Here is a 22,314-nt window from a genome sequence, read left to right on the forward strand (position 1 = left end):
ATATATTAAATCACTTTGCTCCCAAAGGAACAGTAAAAATCTTTAAAGTGTGTACAACGTTTAGATGCATGTATTTTAGGTTAAGGAAAAAATACCATAACACGAAACACTGCTATAATTTTTAACGTATATTGACAATGAATTATTTTTCTAAACAAGTAAAAAGTCATCTCTTAGCATGCATGTCCTTTCTACTTACCATACTGAAGGGCTTTTAGTGGAAACCAAAACAGAATAACTGAGTGGAAGAGGCCATTTAAACAATGAACCCAGAAAACCTGAGGGAAAACAAAAATCCATGAGAACCATTTGCGATAAACTAGCTCTGTGAACTCTGACCTTTCTTTTTATCTGTGAGCTAGATTCACAAAACGTGTTTCTCCCGGGCCACCACTGTGAATTAATAGAACTGACAGACACTTTCTGCCTCTTAGACCTTCATGGGTCATTTATTTATTTTTATGTTTCTCAAAATGTTTTTTCAGCTTCACTGAAATTTTTTCTACTTCTTAAAAACCAAGTATTAAAAGTTTAAATTTCTGCCTGAAAAAGAAAATAAAATTTCAAATAACTGCAGACCTTGAAATTCTTTAAGTGGGACTATTTTCATAATTCCACTAGAATAGACTTTTGAAAAGATTGTAATTTAGTGACATCCCTACTTTCTCTTTTCCATGTGCAATAAAAGTGTAAACTTTTTAATGGTAAGGATATAGTGCATTCTCTCCCTCTCCGCCTCCACACACACACACACACACACACACACACACTAAATATAGCAAGTATAACACTTAAATTCCTTAAAGCAAAGCATTTTCACTAGGACCTAAGTAATAAAAGACTTTCATAATTTTTAAACACCTGTCAACATTAAACTTCATACAATTATAACATAGTTTAACTGTTATTGCTTTCTCATCTATTGTATTTTAAGAACAAGAAAGCAAATATCACTGATCTTTTCTTTGTAACATGGATGTGAAAGATTAAGTTATAGAAAAACTGTTTAGAACTCTTATGGCCCTTTGAATGGTTGCAGTTTTGTCATTCAAAATTGCTTCTTGCAAACAAAACTTATGCTAAATAAAATTGGCATGCATTAACAGTTTTAAGCTGTTCAAACAACAGAAATTAAGTTGCCTGCCTCCCAAAATTTTCCACTGTGATCTCAACCTCCTTTGTTAGTTCACCCAGCCACACCGGGTTGTATGATCCAATTTACGCTCCAATACATTACACATTTGAACTTGTGTTACTCATTAACCTTTGTCTCTTCTCCTCACTATGTCATTACTGCAAGTTTTTATTTGACAGAAAGCACAGGTGGGTGCAAGAAAAATTAGTTCTACTTTTCCATTTTCCTGACTGATACTTATTGTCACATGTTAATCCTTTAACCCCTGTCATGACCTCAGAACCTCCGACCCTTTTTACCATAACAAACGTAATCATCATCATTCAGGGCAACAATGCTTCTACATTGGGGACCCGCAGCACTAGCTGTGTATACACATATGCATTTTGTAACCATGTGTCCCTGAATTTTAAAATGTTCATATGGGATTTATTCAAATAATTTTCACTGAAATCATTAGAAAAAACCATAAACCCTATAAAAATTGTTGGCATCTTGTGTATCTATAAATATTTAAATGGATACTGGAGTTGTAGAATCTATTTGGGTTGATCTGGTGACTTTTCTAAATGCATGGGCTTTGCAGACAGTGAAGTACTTTGTATACAACAAAAGAATAGCAAAAAGTACAAGGAAGGATGCTCACACATTAAAACTATATATGACCTGCTACACTTTTTCACTGGCCACAAGGCTGTTTCCAAGTCGCCATATGCAAAGGGCATGAAAGGATGTGACTTTCTAGCAGAGTATTTTTTTTTTTTTTTACTGAATTTATTTATTTATTTTTGGCTGCATTGGGTCTTCATTGCTGCACGCGGGCTTTCTCTAGTTGTGGTGAGCAGGGGCTACTATTTGTTGCAGTGTGTGGGCTTCTCATTGTGGTGGCTTCTCTTGTTGCAGAGCACGGGCTCTAGGCACACAGGCTTCAGCAGTTGCAGCATGTGGACTCAGTAGATGTGGCTCTCAGGCTCTAGAGCACAGGCTCAGTAGTTGTGCACAGAGCTTAGTTGCTCCGTGGCATGTGGGATCTTCCCAGACCCGGGCTCGAACCCGTGTCCCCTGCATTGGCAGGTGGATTCTTAACCACTGTGCTACCAGGGAAGTCCCTCTAGGGGTGGTTTTGGGTAATCCTGTGAGGATCAGTTTATGTTTATAAGCAACAGTACCATGGCCAAGGTAGTGGCTGGGAAGTTAACTCTCGAGAGAGCACCGAGAAGCCTGAGCTACGGGAGATGCGGAAGTGTGACTGAGGTTGATGTAACTGCCTGGGTCGGTGAGGATTACTGTTAGCATGCCAGTAGGCCTGGAACCTTCCTAGCTCTCAGATTACATTTTCAAGGAAACAAGAGCTCATGGTCCATTGTATCTGCCCTGATATGGCTTTCCGTCACTTGAAAATACTCACCGTAAGTAATGAAAAACATTACAGCAATGCAGTGGAATTTAATACAAACTGGACATGAAAATTAAATTTTAAAGAATCAAAAAATAAAACATTTAAAAATAAGAGACCTTGCATATTATAAATAGTAAGGGTTTTAAAAGACCACTAAAAATACTTTTTAGAACCAATGGTGTAAGTCAAAGAATGCTTTAGTTTTTTTCTTTTTTTTAATTTAACCAAATTCAGTTGTTTAAAACCATGCCCTCAAACTGTATGCATCTGCACACCTGGACACACTGTGCACAGTGCATTCTTGAAGACCTCATCTCAGAAGACGAATAACATCCTGGTGGTAAACTTAACATCATCATTTACTGTATGAGGTTAGAGGCACTGACACACCTGTTTCACTCTATTCCCTTGATATACTGAGAACAAATGTCATTTGAGAATTTTATGAAATAATAAATATTTTAAATATCCTACATTAATTTCCTAAATTCAAAATACTGAATTTAGGTTACATGTAATTATTAGTAACATAACATGCATAACATAATAAACATGCACTATATTGACTGGGAAAAAATTCTGTGAAGGTGTATTTGATACTTTTATTATCGTTTCAAAACGGCATCCACCTTGACTGTTATAAAATTAAAAAAAATTTTTTCCTCCCTCACACTGGATAGAAACACGAATTACTAACACACTACTGGAAACATTTTAGAATAAATAATTGCAGGAAAGTAAACTCTTCAGGAAATTAGATACTTTTGTTGCTGAGATGAAGAAATACCATGGATCACAAAGATGACAGGAGCCCATGGCTTGTTATGTAGGACATAAACCCGGAATATGATATTAGATAAAGTGTTGGTTATTTAATCTTGTATTAAATTTTATGTCTTGGAAATACTGAGTATTATGGCTGAGTTATCTACCAGAGACTATATTTTCAATGCCCAATACAAACAACCTAATATTCCAATAAGGACAAGGTTATTCCACAAAACAGAAAATTAGAAAAGAATGATATATTACCTCTCACCACTTTATATGTGTAAGGACAGTCCTTGTCAGTCCTGCAGTACTGACCCCTGTGAGGAGTGACCATTGCCCCAGAACACTGCAAAGACAGAAAGTCAGAGGGCCAAAGGGGCACCTCTTCTGCCTGCTAGACCCAGTTTACTGCTGCCTGGCAAACCCCAGTGAATTGTGGCTACAGTTTAAATTTATAGCAAAACAAAACAAAACAAAACAGCTTCTCAGTCCATATCAGAACCCTAAGCAAATCTGACCTGCCATGGTCAGGACCCTGGAGTTGTTTCCTTGGCTTTAGAAGATCCAATGCCCCAAGCAATTGGAGCAGTAAAGCAAGTCCCACCAGGGCACTGGTTCCTACCTTGGTGTTGAAGTCCAGGGCATTCTGAGATGTTTTGTACAATTCAGGATACTTCAACATATTCTCTTTTCTGCATGATCTCTCAAATATTCCCAGAGTTAAGGGCGGCATTGCTGTAAACATCTAAAGTGCACAAACTCGTCATTATACCAGGCAGCCAAACTCAGGGTGAACGTCTATCTCAAAGTAGTCAATAGAACAGGAATAATAAAAAGTCCTAAACTTACCACGTTATAAAGACCTATGCACCATCTCTCAAAGAGGATCTGTCCAGAAAAGCCATTAACAAAGGCAAACCAGATCTAGGAAGAAAACAATCCCAAACCCCCCAAATTAGAACACAAAAACCGTAAATTCGTTGCTTAGAATCTGCTGTATACTCAACCACTGCATAAAAGCCTCACTGACATAGTATTTTCACGACTCTCTTGAAAATGGCATTTTTTTGGTTTGCTTTTTAATTCGAAGGGATTCTTTCGTAAGGTCTTTGCTATTTAAGTCAGAACTGGTTCCACTTGTTGAATCAAAAAAGAACTATATCAATGGGCAGTCACAGACTATAAAAAAAATTAGATATAACCTTGTTTCCTAAAAGGCACTTTCGAGAATATATTTTATGCAATTAAAATTTTAGAGCTTTAATTCCCTTTTAAAATATCTACCTTCTGATAGCTATTTGAAGATTATTGTTGTTTTCATTATAATTAAAAATTTGTTTATTTAGAAAATAAAATAGTTTCCTATAATAATATCATCACCATTTATTTTCTTCCTCTTTGGTTGTATTCATGTAGTAGCTCATTTATATATATTCATAGATTTATCTTACTGGGAAACTGTATGTAGTGTCATGTCCTGCTCCTCTCCTTAACATTATATAATACACATTTTCTTAAGTTGTTACATGTCCTTTTTTTTATTTTTAAATTTTTTTTAACGTCTTTATTGGAGTATAATTGCTTTACAATGGTGTGTTAGTTTCTGCTTTATAACAAAGTGAATCAGTTATACATATACATATGTTCCCATATCTCTTCCCTCTTGCGTCTCCCTCCCTCCCATCCTTACATGTCCTTTAAAATGATGTTAATGGACATATATCCCCTACAGTGTGGCTATAACTATTTCTGGATATTTAGCTTGCTTCCGGTTTTTGCTCTTATACATAATTCTGAACTGAATATTCTTGTACAGAAATCCTAAACATCTCTATTTCTTAGGATGAATTATTTTTTTAATAAAAATAGCTTTACTGAGGCATAATTGACATACAAAAATGACACACATTTAATGTATACAATTTGGTGAGTTTGGACATATGCATGCATGCATGAAACCATCACCTAATCAAGGTAACAGACATATCTATTACCTCTAAAATTTCCTCATGTCCTTTTTTCTTTTTCCTTTTAGGATGAATTCTTAGAAGTAGAATTAATGGGTCAAAGAACATAACTTTTTCTTTTTTATGGTTCTTGATAATTATAGCCATCAGAATGCAAAATTTGAATTTACACATTAAAATATATTTTTTAATATAATAAATGTGCTTCTTTATATAAAAATATTTTGTAGCTTAAATTTATGCTTTGATTAAAAACAAATCTTTAACAGAGCAACACGTTCTTATACATTTTGCAGTTCTCTTAAAAACTGAAAGCTTAACTTTGGCTACAAAATTAAGGGGCAATATAGGGAAACTTTCTCCAGCATGTTTAAGACAAATGGAAAATTAAAGTGAATATCAGTAAATCAATAATCCCTGAATTATTTTTTTTAAAAGCAGACATAAAATGTAATTAAAAATCACATTAATCTGGAAGAGTAAAATGTCTGGTCCAACAATGAGATTATATAAACACAAACACAAAGCCAAAACATAACAACCACCACCGAAAACCAGTTAGGGGACAGCAGTCTGGACATGCCGGTCAAGTGAATTTTTGAATTGGAGTTGCAGGGACTTTGCTACACTTCACGTTTCATTTAACCTCATTATGGAAGCATGAATTGCTACAAATTCACCATTTATCAATATGTACCCAGGCTGGCCTCCCTATGAACAGTTTCTGTACCCACATTGATCTTTTTCCTTTTTATAGCGGAAAGGAATGACTGAGCGTATATAAAAACCAATGTGGGCTTCATGAGATGGAAAAGAGAACAAAGTAGCAATAGCACATGAAAAATAAGTCCAAATTGTGTTAGGCTTGTAACACACATTAACCACAACAAGAACAAAAGCACAGAAATCAGAGGTAAATCTGAAATTCTTACTTGCTTTGCCACATATATTTACAGAAAACATTTGAACATGTGCCCTCTGCTAGGAGCCAGATCATTCACTGCTACATGCAAACTTTAAAAGAACCTAGCATCCTCACATAAGTTAAATTTATTCCTTGGGGTGCTGCTGAGTTTTAAACTTTTTTTTTTTTTTAAAGCATTAAGTAGACGCAAATTGACAAGACAGACTTCAACGCTATCTATTGTGTTTTCACACTTGGCCTTTTTGAGATGTGGATTATGTAAATACATATTTGTGATGCTCTGGGTGATGGTAATGTTCTCCCTGAAGGCGACAGTGATCTATTGTGGTATTCAGATTTCTTAGGGTATGATGGTAATATAAATAATTTTTAAACACAAACTTTCAGTTATGGCCTTAGTAGTCTAAGAAGATACAGTCTAATCTTCATTGGTCTGAAGAAAGCCAAAGCTGCATGCATACCAAATTCCTCTAATGGGCATGATTTGGCTCAAAGCTTATAGTTAGAGATGCATTTGTAATCATCAATACTTCATAATAGGAGAAATTTATGTTAATAAATGTGTGTGTTAATAAACATTTGTAAATGTGAATGGTCTCCTGGCCTCTTTGTACGTAACTTTTGGTGTTGATTAAAACACCACTATGAGCTTGAAATTCAGGAATCTCCCTCAAATCAATGGATATTTACATAACATTTCCAGTTCAAAATAACTTGCAAATAAACCAGCAGTCCAAGTTTATTTTAAAATGCACCACTTGAAGGTTTTATGAGAGAAATGCACACGTTGTTAAGTGGAAAGCTATCAACACATTTTTACCATTTCATTTTTCCTACTGAAAGGTATGTGAACATGTTTCTAGAAATACTCTTCCTGCACTTTAGAAAGTTAATATTCTAATTTCTTTTTTTGAAAAAGGAGAAATGACTAGATAGGAATTGATCCTTCCGATATAGTACACATCTTCATACAAATATTTTGGCATTGAAGTTTACATATCTTAAAGGAAAAGAGGTTTTTTTTTAACAGTGAAGAAGTCTACCAGAAGGCTGATTTCAAGTTAGTCTGAGATTTGTAGTTAAAAGATATATTAGAAATGCATCCCATACTTAATAAAACAACACTTAAATTACTATAAACACATAAAAGTCCCTCCTTGGACTCAACAAAATCATGGATGCAGAAAGAAAACATCAGCCCCTCTGGGGAGGTATCTAAATTATTTAAAGTCACAGGAAATCCCTATCCCAGCACAACTTGCTGGGAAAGTATCACCTCATTGACTTTAATCAAAGCTTCTGGAAATTAGAAACGCTACACTGCTTTGGGATCTTCCTGGAAAACCTGGATGTGACTGATTATTTGAAAGAAAAGGTCTTATTTTGCTAGGAAGGAGTCAGATGTTTCAGAGAAATTGAAAAAAACATCTCTTTAGAAAATGTCAGTAATTTCAATGAACACCTAGGGTTGCTGCTGGGCAGCCACCATAAGCAAGTGCTTTATACTGCCACCTGCCAAATCCGTATTTATTTGTTTGACTGTAATTTATGGCAATGGAGTAGCTAGATAGTGACATTCCCGGCAGTATGGCAATGGCAAAAGCAGTTTTTGCAGATGATCTATAAAACCCATAGCATTCCATACCATTCCTTTATTAGCAAGGAAACTTCAGACCTTCCTGTCCTGGTATTATTTTCTAACTTCCATGTCCTAGTAGAGGCGTGGCAGTTAAAACTTCACAGACATTTCCCCGATGGAGCATTTCTGCATATTAAACAGCAGCTTACAAATAGTCAGTGAGTATTCTGCTCCCACGCCTGAACAGCACAAAAAACTGAAAGGGGAGATTCGAGACTGGCAGTTGTCCTCACTAGAGACATTCAATGATGTGTTTTCTGTCTATTCATTCACAGTATTGACGTGGGCCATTAACATCTGCAGAACTTGTTTTAGCTGGCGAAAGTTGGGTATCTGGGAATTGATTTAAGAGGTCAATTCATTTCCAAGATAGTTGAATTATATTCAAAATACATTTCCATAAACTGTTAAAAGAAAAATAACTTAAGAATGAGATTTCCAGTAAAGTTTAGGACTTGCTTCCCTTTCAACATGTATAGAATCTGATCAGTGTTAAATATCTCTCAAAGAGGCTTTAAATTCAAAGCCTAGTAAAATTTAGGGCCAATCAACCACAAATCACATAACTCTGGATTTGAAACAGAGCATGCAGATTTAGTTTTTCATTTGAGTTTAATGTATTTTATTTCTCCCATTAGACATAATTTTGACCACTTCATTGTTGACTGTCAAATAGATTTAAGAAGTGGCAAGTTGAGTACTCTTATTTCTTTTCACAAAATTAATATTTTGTAAGCAGATTTGTTGCTGCCAGTGGCTTTAAACTCCTCGTACCTTCAAGAGTATATGTAAATAAACTATAAATGGATATTCTTTTGAAGGTCAATGTTTTGGGATGAGCAGAAAATATAACTAGAAAAGTTAGGACTGGGAATTACAAATAATTATATTAGAAAATAATCACAAATTTATATAAACAAAAAGAATATTTTGTATGATCTCGTAAGCTATTTTGGAAGTGCAGTTTGCTTCAAAACACAGACTATTCCAGACCAAATTCAGCAGTAATGAACAATAAGTAAATTCACAGATGATCTTATTTATGTTTCCAAGTATTTAAAGTGTCTATTTTATCTAATGGGTTGCAACCTAATTATAGATTTTTAGTGACCAATAAATAAAACTGCCTGTCCACTTCAAAACTAAGTTTTATTTTTATTAGTCTGACTCATAATAAGAACTATGCTCAATCAACATTTTGCTAAGGAGATAAACATTCAGACAGAGGCATAAAGAACAGCTGAAGCAAATATACAGCAGTTCCCAGCTAATGTATCAATAAGGGAAATGTGGAGTCTACTGATTGTTTTGTTTATGGTGTTACTTCTGTGGTGTGAAGTATGGGATATTATTTCCACATGGCATATGGTTAGGTTGTGTCTCTTCTGATAGATGTGTAGAAACAGTCAACAGAGTAGAGGGCAAGGTGGCATAAACAAACATCTGTAAGGGACCCCAGGGCAGATTTATGAGGGTGTAGGCAGTTCCTCTGACAGGACTGGAAGATGGAGGGTTTTCTTAACAAGCTATGGAGAGCTCATTGTCATGCTTTGTGAAGCTGCAAGAGGAGAAAGAAACTGGTAACACCTAGAGTTTAAGTATTACAAATATAGCTTCTGATGATAAAATGGTCATATGTTAAAAAAAAAAAGATAAATAACTTATTTATCACATCCTGAGTGTTCAGTTTACTTATTCATCTGCTGGTGCTGTGCTCTCCAGGGGGGTAGCCACTGGCCATGCGGCTCTTGAACACTGGAAATGTGATTAGTCCAAACTGAGATATACTGCATGTGTAAAATACACAACAGATTGTGAACACTTAGTATGAAGAAAAGAATGTGAGATATTGCATTAATAATTTTTATAGTGATTCCACGTTGAAATAATACTATGGAGTATATCGAGTTAAATGAAATATAATTTAAAATTAATTTGGGCTTTAATTTTTACTTGTGGTTAATGTGGTTCCCAGAACATGTAAAATTACACATGTGGCTTGTTTTACATTTCTATTGGCAAGCTTCTGGAGGATAGGGACCTTGCTTGATTTACTTCGTACTTGGTGAACTAAGCCTGGTGCCTGGCATCCAGTAGGTACTGCAAACATGTTTGCAGAACAAAATGCATCCTTTTAAAAGTGATATTCCTGACCCAGGTTAACTTTTCATGTTAAAAAATGATGTTATGTGTGTACATGAAAAGGAATATAGAAATTCCTTTGACACAGGAACTGAATTATTCTGATAATTTTTAGACAAATTCCTCATTATCTAGACTCTTGTTACCTACCAAACTCAGAAACCAAAACAGGCCCGAACAGCAAGAATACTTGTATATAATTATGTAAGTCTGAGACATAATAAGAACTACAAGATGACCAATATTAGCAAAACTACCTGTGTATTTTTCCTGATTAGACCCCTTAGTAGAACTGATAGCCTCAGTTTTATGTCCACTATTCCCTTCCTTTTCTTTTTAAACACAGTTTTGCTTGTGTACAGCCCTAAACAGTGTATACTGTCTTCTCTCGTATGTTTTTGAACTTTATAAAAAAAAATGCTACATAGTTTGTAGTCTTTTAAAAGCCGAACACATTACTTCATTAGCAATTATAATTCATCATTTCTTACCAAAGTAGTATGTTTTTAGCCACAATTTCAACATTATTCTCCATGGCTGACGAACTTTTTGTTTTAACATATTTAGAAGTTATAAAAAGTGGGCAAATGAAGGATTAATTAAAATGATAAGGAAATGTCTTCACACAAAAAAGTTTCAAATATATATGCAAATGACAAGGATTTTTAAACTGAACTTGGGATTACCTCAATAATATAGAGGACTATATTCTTGTAGAAGCAGTACAAAATGCACTTGGAGACTCTGTTATAGTTCCAGGCACCATGAACCATCAGCAAATTCTTCAAATATTTGAACTAAAATAAGAATGGAAACAAAATTAGTATTTTCCTCTTCATAGTGTCAGTTGACAGAGACAAACAGTGTGTTTTACAGAAATGGTGCTTTACTTGAGCTATGGAGTAGTCAGAAGAATTAGCTGCCTGAAGGCCTTCATTGCCACTTATTCCAACTCCAACATGTGCCGTCTGTATCATGCTGACGTCATTTGCTCCATCACCAATGGCAAGTGTTATGACTTTAACTTGTTTCTTAACCATCTCAACAACTTCAGATTTTTGAAGAGGAGAAACCCTTAAATTAGAACAAATTATTAATCAATTTTGTTTTTTGAAAAAAGGAATTTTAAGGTGTCAAGCATAAAAGCAGCAGAAGAGACAAATGAATAGGTCTCTAAAAAATCATCACGGGGGCCTCCCTGGTGGCTCAGTGGTGGAGAGTCCGCCTGCCGATGCAGGGGACACAGGTTCGTGCCCCGGTCCGGGAGGATCCCACATGCCGCGGAGCGGCTGGGCCCGTGAGCCATGGCCGCTGGGCCTGCGCGTCCGGAGCCTGTGCTCCTCAACGGGAGAGGCCACAACAGTGAGAGGCCCGCGTACCGCAAAAAAAAAAAAAAAAAAAAAATCATCACGGATAAGTCTTAGGTTTACAAATGTTTAGTTCTCTGTGAGCCTGGTTTGCCACTTTAAAGGAAAAATAAAAGCTTGGAAGCAAAACTCTAGGTGACAGATAGACGCTACAATGCCTTGTTAAGTACTAGTTTACCAGAATGTGTGAATAAATTTGTTTTAAAAAATGACATTTGAGTTCAGAAATTCCATTACTTCCTAACAAATAATATCAGAACTTCTAATTCTTCACTTTTGAATGAAAAAGAAAGCCAGAAAGGCTGTTGAATGGTAGTCCAAACACTAACTCTTCTCCTATACCTTGAAAATAAAAGTTTTGAGCCTCCATAAGCTGATCTTAGATGATATACTATACATTTAAAACAACTTAAATTAACAGTAGGGAATTAGCTAACTTCTCAACTTGTTCTCAGCCACCCTGGTGAATCAACCAAAGTAAATACCAAGCGCTTGATTACATAGCTCATGTGCCTCAATTTTCTTCCAAAGCTACTAACCATGGCCAAGTAGAATCAAGTAACCTTTTCTACAAAGGTGGACCAGGAACAGAGAACACCAGCATCCATACCAAAATCCTATTTGGTATTAACTGTGGAGCAACTTATCACAGACTTTTAAACGCAATTTGAGAAATAGTCACCATGACACTCACAGAAGAGTTCAATGACAGAATATGCATTGGCGTGATTAACTTAATCTAGTATCCATGCTACCTTGGCGATTAGAGAGAAAGAAAGAAAAACTGAACAGTGATCTGGCTCAGTAAACTATTAAGATAGTAATGAACTACTGAGAAACAACTAATATACACAATATTAGTGGACAAGAGCAATAACCCAGAGCTAAATTCTTTATCAAGGTTAAGTACAGTAAGTATCCGCTGGAACATCTGGTAAATCATTTATTATTCAACTTAGAAATGAAGATCGTGACTCTGAAAGACTCAATCCATCTTTGCACATTTCCCTGATTATCTCCTTAGGGAAAATTCCTAGCAGTGGATGTTCTGCACAAATATGTGCCTTCAGGAGGTCCAGCTGCCCTTCTCAAAGCCTTCAGCCAAGAACAGATCTGGTCTGAGTTTGAGAATCACTGTGTTAGACTGTGAGTTGCTTGCAGGCTGAACCAGGCTCCTCATCTTTGTATTCTTAGCGCTGATCCAGAGTAGGTACTCAATAAATGGCTGCTATATGAAAGAATCATTTTAAATTCTTCCCTTGGAAGAACAGCAACAGCACAAAATGACAACAGCACAAAATGACACAACTGTGAATACAGCAAAAGAATGGATGAGTATCAGGCCATTAATGGGCTTTTCCACTGTCAGCCCTCATTTTTCTTCAAAGCAATTTTCATTTCATTTTCACATTTTATTTAATTTTTCTTAATAGGCTAATATAAATTGGTTAGCCCACTGGCTCTAGGCCAATGTTTTAAACATGGACTATAGCTGACATTTAGTAAATGTCAAAAAAGAATTCTCACCAAGAAATGATCTAAAAAGCAAATGGGAAATGGGCATGAAAAGAGAGAAGCATTTGAAAACATTTATCCAATTCCCTTTACAACTTAACAGGCTCACAATGTAAGTACACTGTGAAGTCAAACCGTGGGATCATGGGAAACACTGGTATTTATTTTGGTTTTTTTTCATAAGCTGAATGTGTAATAAAGGATAAAATCTCTGCACGGTGAGCTAATATTAATGATTTAAAGAAGCATCAGAAAAAAGCTGGACTAAATTTTGTTTTCTTTTTTCATGGCTATTACAACCAACTACTGCTTTCTCTGCTTGACACTGCAATTTTCAATGCCCCCAAATTAAAATTGGCTGAGGATTTTTACCAACTCTTTGGATGTGGCTAACTCAGGTGTTAAAAGCAGAGCATGAATTCTCTAGGCAAGAACAATGCTTGCTTTTTTTTTTTTTAAAAGACGATGACGTAGTGAGAAACTTCCCAAAATTACATTGCAACTGCCACGAGCAAGGGTATTTGCTTCCATTATCAAGATACAAGTAGACAACTGGGTTGGAAGAAGATTCAAGAAACAGTAGAAGCCTTGGTATCTGATGGGTTTGAAATAGTAGTTGGTTGCTAAACAAAGATGTCAGATTTAAGTGAGAATTCATAAAATATACATACTTAAAACATTTAACTCAAAATATAAATGTATAAGCTTGTGATGTAGGGCAAAGAACCGTATGTTGCAAAGGGGTTTGTGTTTGAAATTCTGCATATTTTTCTTACAGAAACCTCACTCATGAGGCACAATCCATGGTTTGTTTCATTTAGTGGAAACTACAATATAATGATGCCCTCCACCCAGTTTACTGTTATCTTATCCCTAGATTCAACAGCAATTTTTTTCAGCAACTCAAGAAGTCTTTCTATAGCATTATATCTGGTTCTCCTAGCAACAATTTTGGTTAGATTATTTTTTGGTGGCTTATGAAACATTTAATTCAGTGATGACTACTTTAAGAAGTACAACAGGAATAAACAGATTAAGGAACAAACACCCCCAGATTCCCAGTAAGCACCAAGTCGGCTCGTTGAAGCAAAAGTGCAAAGCATGCACTAAAGAATGTCCTTCCAGCCCAGTTTACTTTCTGGACTTTTGTAAACTTGCTTCTATATTTGTACAATTTCCAGAATAGTCTAGAACAACCTTACCACACAAGTTAATTCTTTCAAATGCCTATCAAGAACCACACATCCATGGTTGAGAGTATCTAAAACCTAAATTTTTACAAATATCAATAGTGATCCAACGCATAACTCAGGGACATCATAAAAGTGCTCTGTTTTCTACCCTAGATTATTATTTTTTTTTAACTACCCATGGGTCTGCATCAGGACTTAAATTATTCACGGTTCTCTTCTCTTCCACTGTTGCTCTTTCTTCTTTGGAAGAAGTCAGAGTCTCTGCGGAAAAGGACTAAACATCCAGCATTTGCTATAAAGTCGTTTTCTTCTCTGTGGCTCCACAAACAGAGGGTGGTCCTTTGTGATACAACCTAAGCAGCACACTGAGTGCAATATGCTTTTCAGATATTATCTTGGCTGCAGTTTCTGCACGTGTTATTCATTATTTTCCTTATTTGCTATGTAGTAACTCTCACTGCCCTGTGAACATTAGGTTGGAGTACTGGAAATTTTTACCATTTAAGCTGGAAAGTATATAGGGTGGCCCATCTTATATGAGCCTCATTTTGCACCCTTTTAATGGGATTAGCTAAATGAATCACCTTTTTGAATGGAATATGGATAAGGATTATATGTGCATGTATATACACAGTCACATAATAAAGAATATTTTAAGGGACTTTTTATAGGTAGCTAAAAGAAGTACAATAATTTATCTTACTGTATTGTGTTTTTAGGTTAATAACCTAGAAAAATCTCACACATATATTAAAAATTAGGCTGATAATATGTTAACTTAAAAACATATTGCAAACTTAAAAGTTACTATAAAGTTGCTTTTGGAAAGTAAATCTAGAAAAAAAATTAAGAACATAGAAGAACACAGTATTTCTTAATTATCCTGAAGTGCTTTGTATAATGACCCTGTATTTACAGAGCCCCTGTATTTACGAAGCTTGAGGACTGCTCCTGCTAACTCTCTAGAGGTCAGGATCATTAGTGGGGCATCTGCCTTACTTTCCTTTGCAACAAACTTCCCAAGTTTTCTCTTTGTGAATATCAGTCTATTCCCCATTGAGTCATATTCTGCTGACTAATAAAGAAATTACAAAAAGAGAGAAAAACCTAAGAGAAAAATTTATGAGATCTTACTTAACTCTTTGAACTAAAATTTGTAGGCTCATTTATAAAGTTTTGAATTGAGGAGGAGTTAAATATGGCAAAAAAATCTGTGTTACATGCACCAAAATTTATGCAAATATTGTAACACTTCCAGACACTCACCATCAATTTACTACTGGAATGAAAACAGCCACTTAAATAGCAAATCCTAAAAATGATTCTTAGCATAGGGTACATAATGAAACATTCACCCACTTCTAGGTAAGAGAGTTGTGTTATTCAAATTACTGATGAGTGAGTGCTGTCCTAGTCTCCAAAAGCAACATCTGTTGACACACTGTGAAGTCAGAGGCATCAAGGGGAATTTATAATACAGGGAAATTGAGTCTACAGAAACAAAATACAGATAGCCTTGCCACAGGGCAAAAAAAAGAAAGTATCTTTAAAAAAGATTTCCTTTTGCAATGCATTTTAGATGCAAAACTTCTCTTTTGTGGAATTTATGTTGTTATAGGTAAACTTCCGTTTCAATGGTTTAGATAATATTTTAAATAATGACTGATCACATTGACAGTGTATGTTGGAATATGCATGTATGTGTGTGTGCACAGGCATCCTGAACTATTAATTGGCAAACAGACCTTTAGTGCGTTTAAGGCACTAAAAAGAAAACTCCTAGAAGAAATCTTTATTATAGTATTCATACCATAGAACAGTTTGCCACAGTGGTACTGTTCATTAAAAAAAAAAAAAAATCAATCTACCCATCTATCCATCCATCTAATTATCTGGGACCTAGCACTGTACTCAACACATAGCAGACTACTCTAAGCAATAGGAACTAAAAAAGAATATAGTAGCAGTGCCTTAAAAATATTAATTTGGACTGTTCAAAAGATATATACATACCTCAATTAAAAATACTTTATTGCTAAAAAATGCTAACCATCATTTGACAACACAGCGTTGTCACAAACCTTCAATTTGAAGCCTGAAGAATCCAATAATCCTTTACATAGTTCCTCTATACTGTAGGTACACAGCAGACTGCCTTCTAACAGTGAACTGTCAAACATGAATAAGAGTTGTAATCTTAGCATCATGGATAATTAGATGAATTTCTCTTTCTTGCAAAATTTCCATTTATTCCATTCCTTTACTATGTGATGAAATTTCTATGGAAGAATATAAGGAGAAGAAAGGAAAAGAGAGTAGAAGATCTCAGAACCCTCCTTCTGCCCTTAAGAGTTATTACTTAAGGACTTTTATTGAGCTGCTGTCTCAGAAAATATTAAGAGCCTATATAACAGGGGTTTCTCTATGGACTCTCGCTTTAAGAAGACAGGAGTGGTAGAGAGAGACAGAAGTTTCTCCAACATGGGACAAGGCCCAGCCACCTCTTTTTGTCTAGGGAGCCTCACTTGATAGGACTGGTGGGCTTCCAACTAGGAAGCACATCCACTCAAGAAAGCTGAGTGCTTCTCCCTTTAAGCTCTGCCCTATGGTGACATGGCTCTCAGAGTGGTAAGACCTATGGCCATCATCTCTTCCCATTCACCATATCTGTTCGGGGACCATATGGGCACTGATTTTCTTCCCCTTTCCCATGACTCTGGGTAGGTAATGAAAGGCTAGAGCTTCTTTAGGCTTAAATAAAATCAACTTGCCCTTCTTTCCTTCCATCCTCCATCCCCCACTTGCCTTTTTTTTTGAATTCTCTCCTACGTGGATAGGTTTCTCCAAGGAACCTTCTCTCAGAAATACCTAGTAGAAGATGGAAAAAGTGGCAGCACAGACTATTGACAGAAATTGGAATAAAACCCTGAAGATGTCATGAGTTGAAAAAGGAGTTCACTAGACTTCAGGGTCACAATTGTCAGTTAACACAAAATCTGTGATAAACCTTTGGGGAAAGAGGAAATGATGGATGACTATTAGAAGGTAAATGGCATAGAGAGAAAGAGTGGTGTGCCAGAGCCCATAGAGGAACAATCAGGTGGGAGAAGCTTTCCAGCTGTACTTTTTGCTCTCCATGGTACCCTGTGCAAGCCCAGGCTGACCAGTGTGAGGGGGCTGAGACCAGGCTGGATGGAGCTAAGGGGCTCCTCTCTCATCGCAACTGCGAACTTTGGCTTAGGCCTGGAACCTGTCGAAACTCAAAGTCCACAAAATAACGTGCTTGAAAAACAAAACACACCAATTCCAGGATTATCCTCAATGTTCTAAAGCTTAAAACCTCAGGAAAATTCTCACCTCATGCCTTGGAAGAGGAAAGTCAGAGCTTTCTGGTACACCTCAGGGCATGAAGCCAGGCAGGGACAGGGGCCAATAATATGGGTGTGCTGGGAACCCTTGAATGTTACCTCACTCAGGCAATTCCATCACAATGTGGTTGCCTCTAGCAAGAGCAGTGCTTGGGTAAAGGAACTGGGGGAAAACAGGGATTCACTAAGCTCAGACTGAACCCTGTCTCCAAATTTGCCTCAAGTTAGGACCCAGCTTTCACCTTTCCCCTAAAAGGAACATTACTGCCCACTAGAGCAAATGGGGAAAAATAGTCTCACAGGGAATATTTATAAGACAGAAGATCATGAGCACAAAAGAAATACAGTAACTTATAAGAAAGAAGAACTTGTAAAACCAGATATAACAAGAATTTAAAACAAGTATGGGAAAAAAAAACCCTGGAAAGATATGGAAAGATACTGGAAACATGAAACCGGAACAAGCAGTTATAATGAACAACCAATCAAAAATAAGTTATATAAAAAAATAACTACTAAAATAAAGAAGCCAATAGTAAACTGAGTAGTAAAAATGATAGAACCTGATAGTGCAAACAAAAAATTTTCCCAAAAGAAATCAGGAGATTAAAGGACAGATTATGAGAAAAATGAAATGAAGGAATAAAGTTGACTACACATATATATAATGGGAGTCCAAGAAGAGAATAAAAAAGAATAAAATGAAAAAGAATAGTTAATAGTTTTCCAGAATTAAAGAAATATATCCTTAGATTGAAAGGGCTGTATTAATACAGCACCAAAAAGAAATGTAAGAAAGAGGTATCTACCACTAGAAACATTATGGTTAAACTAAGATTAAGAAACATTTCTGAAAGCTTCTAGAGAGAAAAAGTAGATCACTTACAAAGAAAGTAACCTGACTGCTCCTGAATGCATGCACAAAATTACTTTAATACATTCAGTACCTGTCTCTTTATGGGGGAGGGGGAGGGAAGGGAAGACATACTAATACATATAGACAATAAGCACAAATATGGTTATCAAAAATTAGAAATAATCAGACACAGCATAGTTATAGATTGTAAAGCTTTCAAATCAGATGAAGAAAATCTGATTCAGACAATGGAAGGAGGGGGAGAAAAAAGAAACAAAAAGCATAATAAATGGAAAACGCAAAATAAGATTGAAGACATGAGGCCAAACATGGCAATAATAATAAATATAAATGGGTTAAATTCATTGATTAAAAGACACAGATTCTCACATTACTAAAACAAAAAGATCCAGCAATATGGTGTCTAAAAGAGACACACGGGCTTCCCTGGTGGCGCAGTGGTTGAGAGTCCGCCTGCCGATGCAGGGGACACTGGCTCGTGTCCCGGTCCGGGAGGATCCCACATGCCGTGGAGCGGCTGGGCCCGTGAGCCATGGCCGCTGAGCCCGCGTGTCCGGAGCCTGTGCTCCGCAACGGGACAGGCCACAACAGTGAGAGGCCCGTGTACAGCAAAAAAAAAAAAAAAAAAAAAATTAAAAGAGACACACTTCATAATAACAGCTATATAACACTTATTTGTTCACTATTTTCTGAGCACTTTACTTGTTTTAATTCGTTCAATTCTCAGAAGAGCCCTATATGAGATAGATTACTAGTATTGCCATTTTATAAATGAGGACACTGAGGCACAGAAAAATTACATAACTTAAAGTAAAACAGCAAGTAAGTGGTGAAGACAGAATTCAACACTAAGCAGTGTGGATTTAGAGACAGGACAGCATTCTTAGAGGCTACGTTATACAGAAGGATTGAACATAAGGGTTTAGTGGGGAAAAAAAAGACAAGGCCCATACGAAACAAAGGAAAGCCAGGTTAGCAATTTTAATACCAGACAAAATAGAATTTAGGTCACAGAAAAGGCCACAGTGGTCAAAGAGAAATCTTTATAGTATTCCTCTTATCAGAAATGTTCAATTATCTATATAAAAGAAAATCTGATAGCATTTCTAAGAGAAGCATAATTTAAATAATGCACTGAGTACATATATTAATCCACTTATTCCTCACAATTCCAGGAGGACAATTATTTTTATCTCTATTTCAAAGATGAAGAAAACTGAAGCTGGAGAAGTTAAGCAATGTGCTACTCAGCTAATAAGAGGTGGAGCCTGGACTTAGACTCTGGAAAGTCTGGCTCCGGAGCTTGAGTTCTGGATCATCTGGCATTACAAACAGAAGAAAAGGGTGGACTGTTTAGTAAGCAGTGTTGGGAGAATTTGCTCACTATGTAAAAATGAATAACACTGGATCCCTTCTCATTCACAACACAGATATAAAAAAATAAGCTTAAAGACCTATCCAAAAAACAAAAAGCCATAAAGTTAACAGAAGGAAATGTTGGAGAATACCTTTGTGAGTGAGAAGTTCTTACTATCTCCAAAGCACAAACCATAAAGGGAAAAATTAATGGAATTTGACTATCTCAAGGTCAATGACTTCTGTTCAAAGAATACCACAGGCAGAATTAAGAAGGGAATCAGATGAGAAGATATCTGCCATGTCTATACTCAACAAAGAATTGATATCCAAAACACACAAAGAATTCTAGTACATAGGCAGAAAGAAATACAGGAAACACAAGAGAAAGCTCTGTATCCCTATCCTTTCTCAATGTGCTACTTTTCTTCATAGCAAGTGTTACCACTGACTTTATATGTCTGTCTGATATATAATAAATTGTTACTATCCACAGACACACAGCACTTATTGCCTTTTGAATACGCATATGTGTATTTATTTTATTGAATAATAGCTACAATGTGAAGGCAGGGAGTATTTTTTTCTATTGTTCACTGCTCTATTTATAGCACATATAAAGGTGCCTGGCACATAACGGGTTCTTGAAAAACACTGGAAGGAAGGAAGGGAGGGAGGGAGGGAGGGAGGGAGGGGGTGGGGGGAGGGGGGAGGGAGGGAGGGAGGGAGGAAGGAAGAAAGAAAGAAACGAAGAAAGAAAGAAAGAAAGAAAGAAAGAAAGAAAGAAAGAAAGAAAGAAAGAAAGGACTTCAAAAGCAGAAATCCAGAGAGGTAAATTGTTAAATAAAGAACTACTCAATCTCCCTAGTAATCACAGAAACAAAAATCAAAACAAGGTGCTACTTTTCAAACATCAAACTGGCAAAGTTATAAAATAAGGAATAAGGTGTTTAGGGAAACAGCAGCCTTCCTACATGGATATGGGAGTACACCCTAGTGCAGCTGTTTTGGAGCAATGAGACAATTCTGGTTGAAATGAAATATATATATATATTTCCCACAGCCAAGCATTCCCATTCCTAAGTATATATCCTAGAAGAACACTTGTGTGGGTGCATACATTGGATATTCATTTCAGCACTTTCTGTGGTAGTAAAGATTTAGGGTCAACCCATGTGGCTATCACTATAAGAGATAAATAAAATGGTGTATATTCATCAGGAAAATAGTAAGCGGTGGTGAGAAGAAATGAACTTGTCCTACATATGGTAACATGAAAAGGTCTCAGAAACATGTAGAAAAATAAAAAAGGCAAAAAATTTATGACGGAATGTCATTATAAATACGTGTTTATTCCTCAAATCGAATCACATATAACAATATTATATATTTTTCATAGCTACATAGATATACAAATAAAGTATTGCAGATGGATGGGAACATATTAAATACTTGAGACTGTTTGTCTAAAGAGGAGTGAAAAGTGACTGGTGATGAAGGGCAAACACTAAAATAATATATAAAAATCCAAGAAGAATTTCCTTTAGTTCAAGATTCCACGATGCTTCCAGCTTAGGGAGAAGGTGAGCTGGCATATCTTCCACCTTGATTCCTTGGCTGCCCTTGTCTTCTAGCACCTTGCTGGCACCTCCCCCTAGAGGGAAGGCACTGGGGTGACAGAGCAGGATCCATGTTTGTGGTCCTGGGTTCCTCATATATCTCTTGCTATTGACACTTCATTTTAAAACAAATTGACTTCAGGAAATATCCACATTTTAAGGAATTTTCTTGAATCCAAGGGCACAGAAAGATTGAATGGAGATGCCAGACTGTGCAGCTGTCACCACAGAAAGAATATCAGTCATTTTTGAGGAATCATGAGGAATCATGGAGGAAGGGAAACATGCCAGGTGAGGAGAGATGGGCAAATGTCTCAGTTTTCAAGAAAATAAAAGAAAGAGCCTATAAATTACAGACTAGGGAGTCTGGGGTGAACTCCATCAATATTACAGAAAAGATGTGTCAAAATCGACTCCCTTTACTGTTCATTCATGAGCAATCGACATTCCATAATGGGTTGGTTAACTATGGCCCGAGGGTCAAATCCAGGCAGCATCCTATTTTTACATAAAGTCTTACGAGATCATAGCCACACCCATTCACTTACATATTGTCTAGAGCTGCTTTCAAACCACACTGTCAGAGTTAAGTAGTTGTGACAGAGACTGTATGGCTTGCAAAGCCTGAAATACTTACTATCTGGCTCTTTACAGAAAAAGTTTGCCCACCCTTGCTCCATTTTAATGTTCCCTCTTGGAAAATGCTACGTGGAATCATCTCTTCTTTCGTGCCTCAATATAAAGCCCATCAGGAGGAGCTTCAAGATGGCGGAAGAGTAAGACGCGGAGATCACCTTCCTCCCCACAAATACATCAGAAATACATCTACATGTGGAACAACTCCTACAGAACACCTACTGAACGCTGGCAGAAGACCTCAGCCCTCCCAAAAGGCAAGAAAATCCCCACGTACCTGGGTAGGGCAAAAGAAAAAAGAACAGAGACAAAAGAATAGGGATGGGACCTGCACCAGTGGGAGGGAGCTGTGAAGGAGGCAAGGTTTCCCCACACTAGGAAGCCCCTTCGCGGGCGGAGACTGTG

General features: G+C 36.5%; 1 protein-coding gene across 2 annotated transcripts in view; it reads right to left on the reverse strand.

The window, feature by feature from the left end:
• The window catches only part of ATP8A1 (ATPase phospholipid transporting 8A1), a 235,267-nt gene that overhangs the window by 40,662 nt on the left and 172,291 nt on the right, over positions 1 to 22,314 (reverse strand). For both annotated transcript variants that reach the window (XM_082838545.1, XM_082838546.1), the window contains 5 exons: positions 10,869 to 11,052; positions 10,665 to 10,775; positions 4,155 to 4,229; positions 3,928 to 4,050; positions 200 to 278 (listed from right to left, as the gene is read on the reverse strand). In XM_082838545.1, the coding sequence (XP_082694671.1) occupies positions 200 to 278; positions 3,928 to 4,050; positions 4,155 to 4,229; positions 10,665 to 10,775; positions 10,869 to 11,052 (572 nt within the window). The remainder of the gene's footprint in view (positions 1 to 199; positions 279 to 3,927; positions 4,051 to 4,154; positions 4,230 to 10,664; positions 10,776 to 10,868; positions 11,053 to 22,314) is intronic.

The sequence above is a fragment of the Leucopleurus acutus genome (genome assembly GCF_964270905.1).
Source record: "Leucopleurus acutus genome assembly, chromosome: 4".
Lineage (NCBI taxonomy): Eukaryota > Metazoa > Chordata > Mammalia > Artiodactyla > Delphinidae > Leucopleurus > Leucopleurus acutus.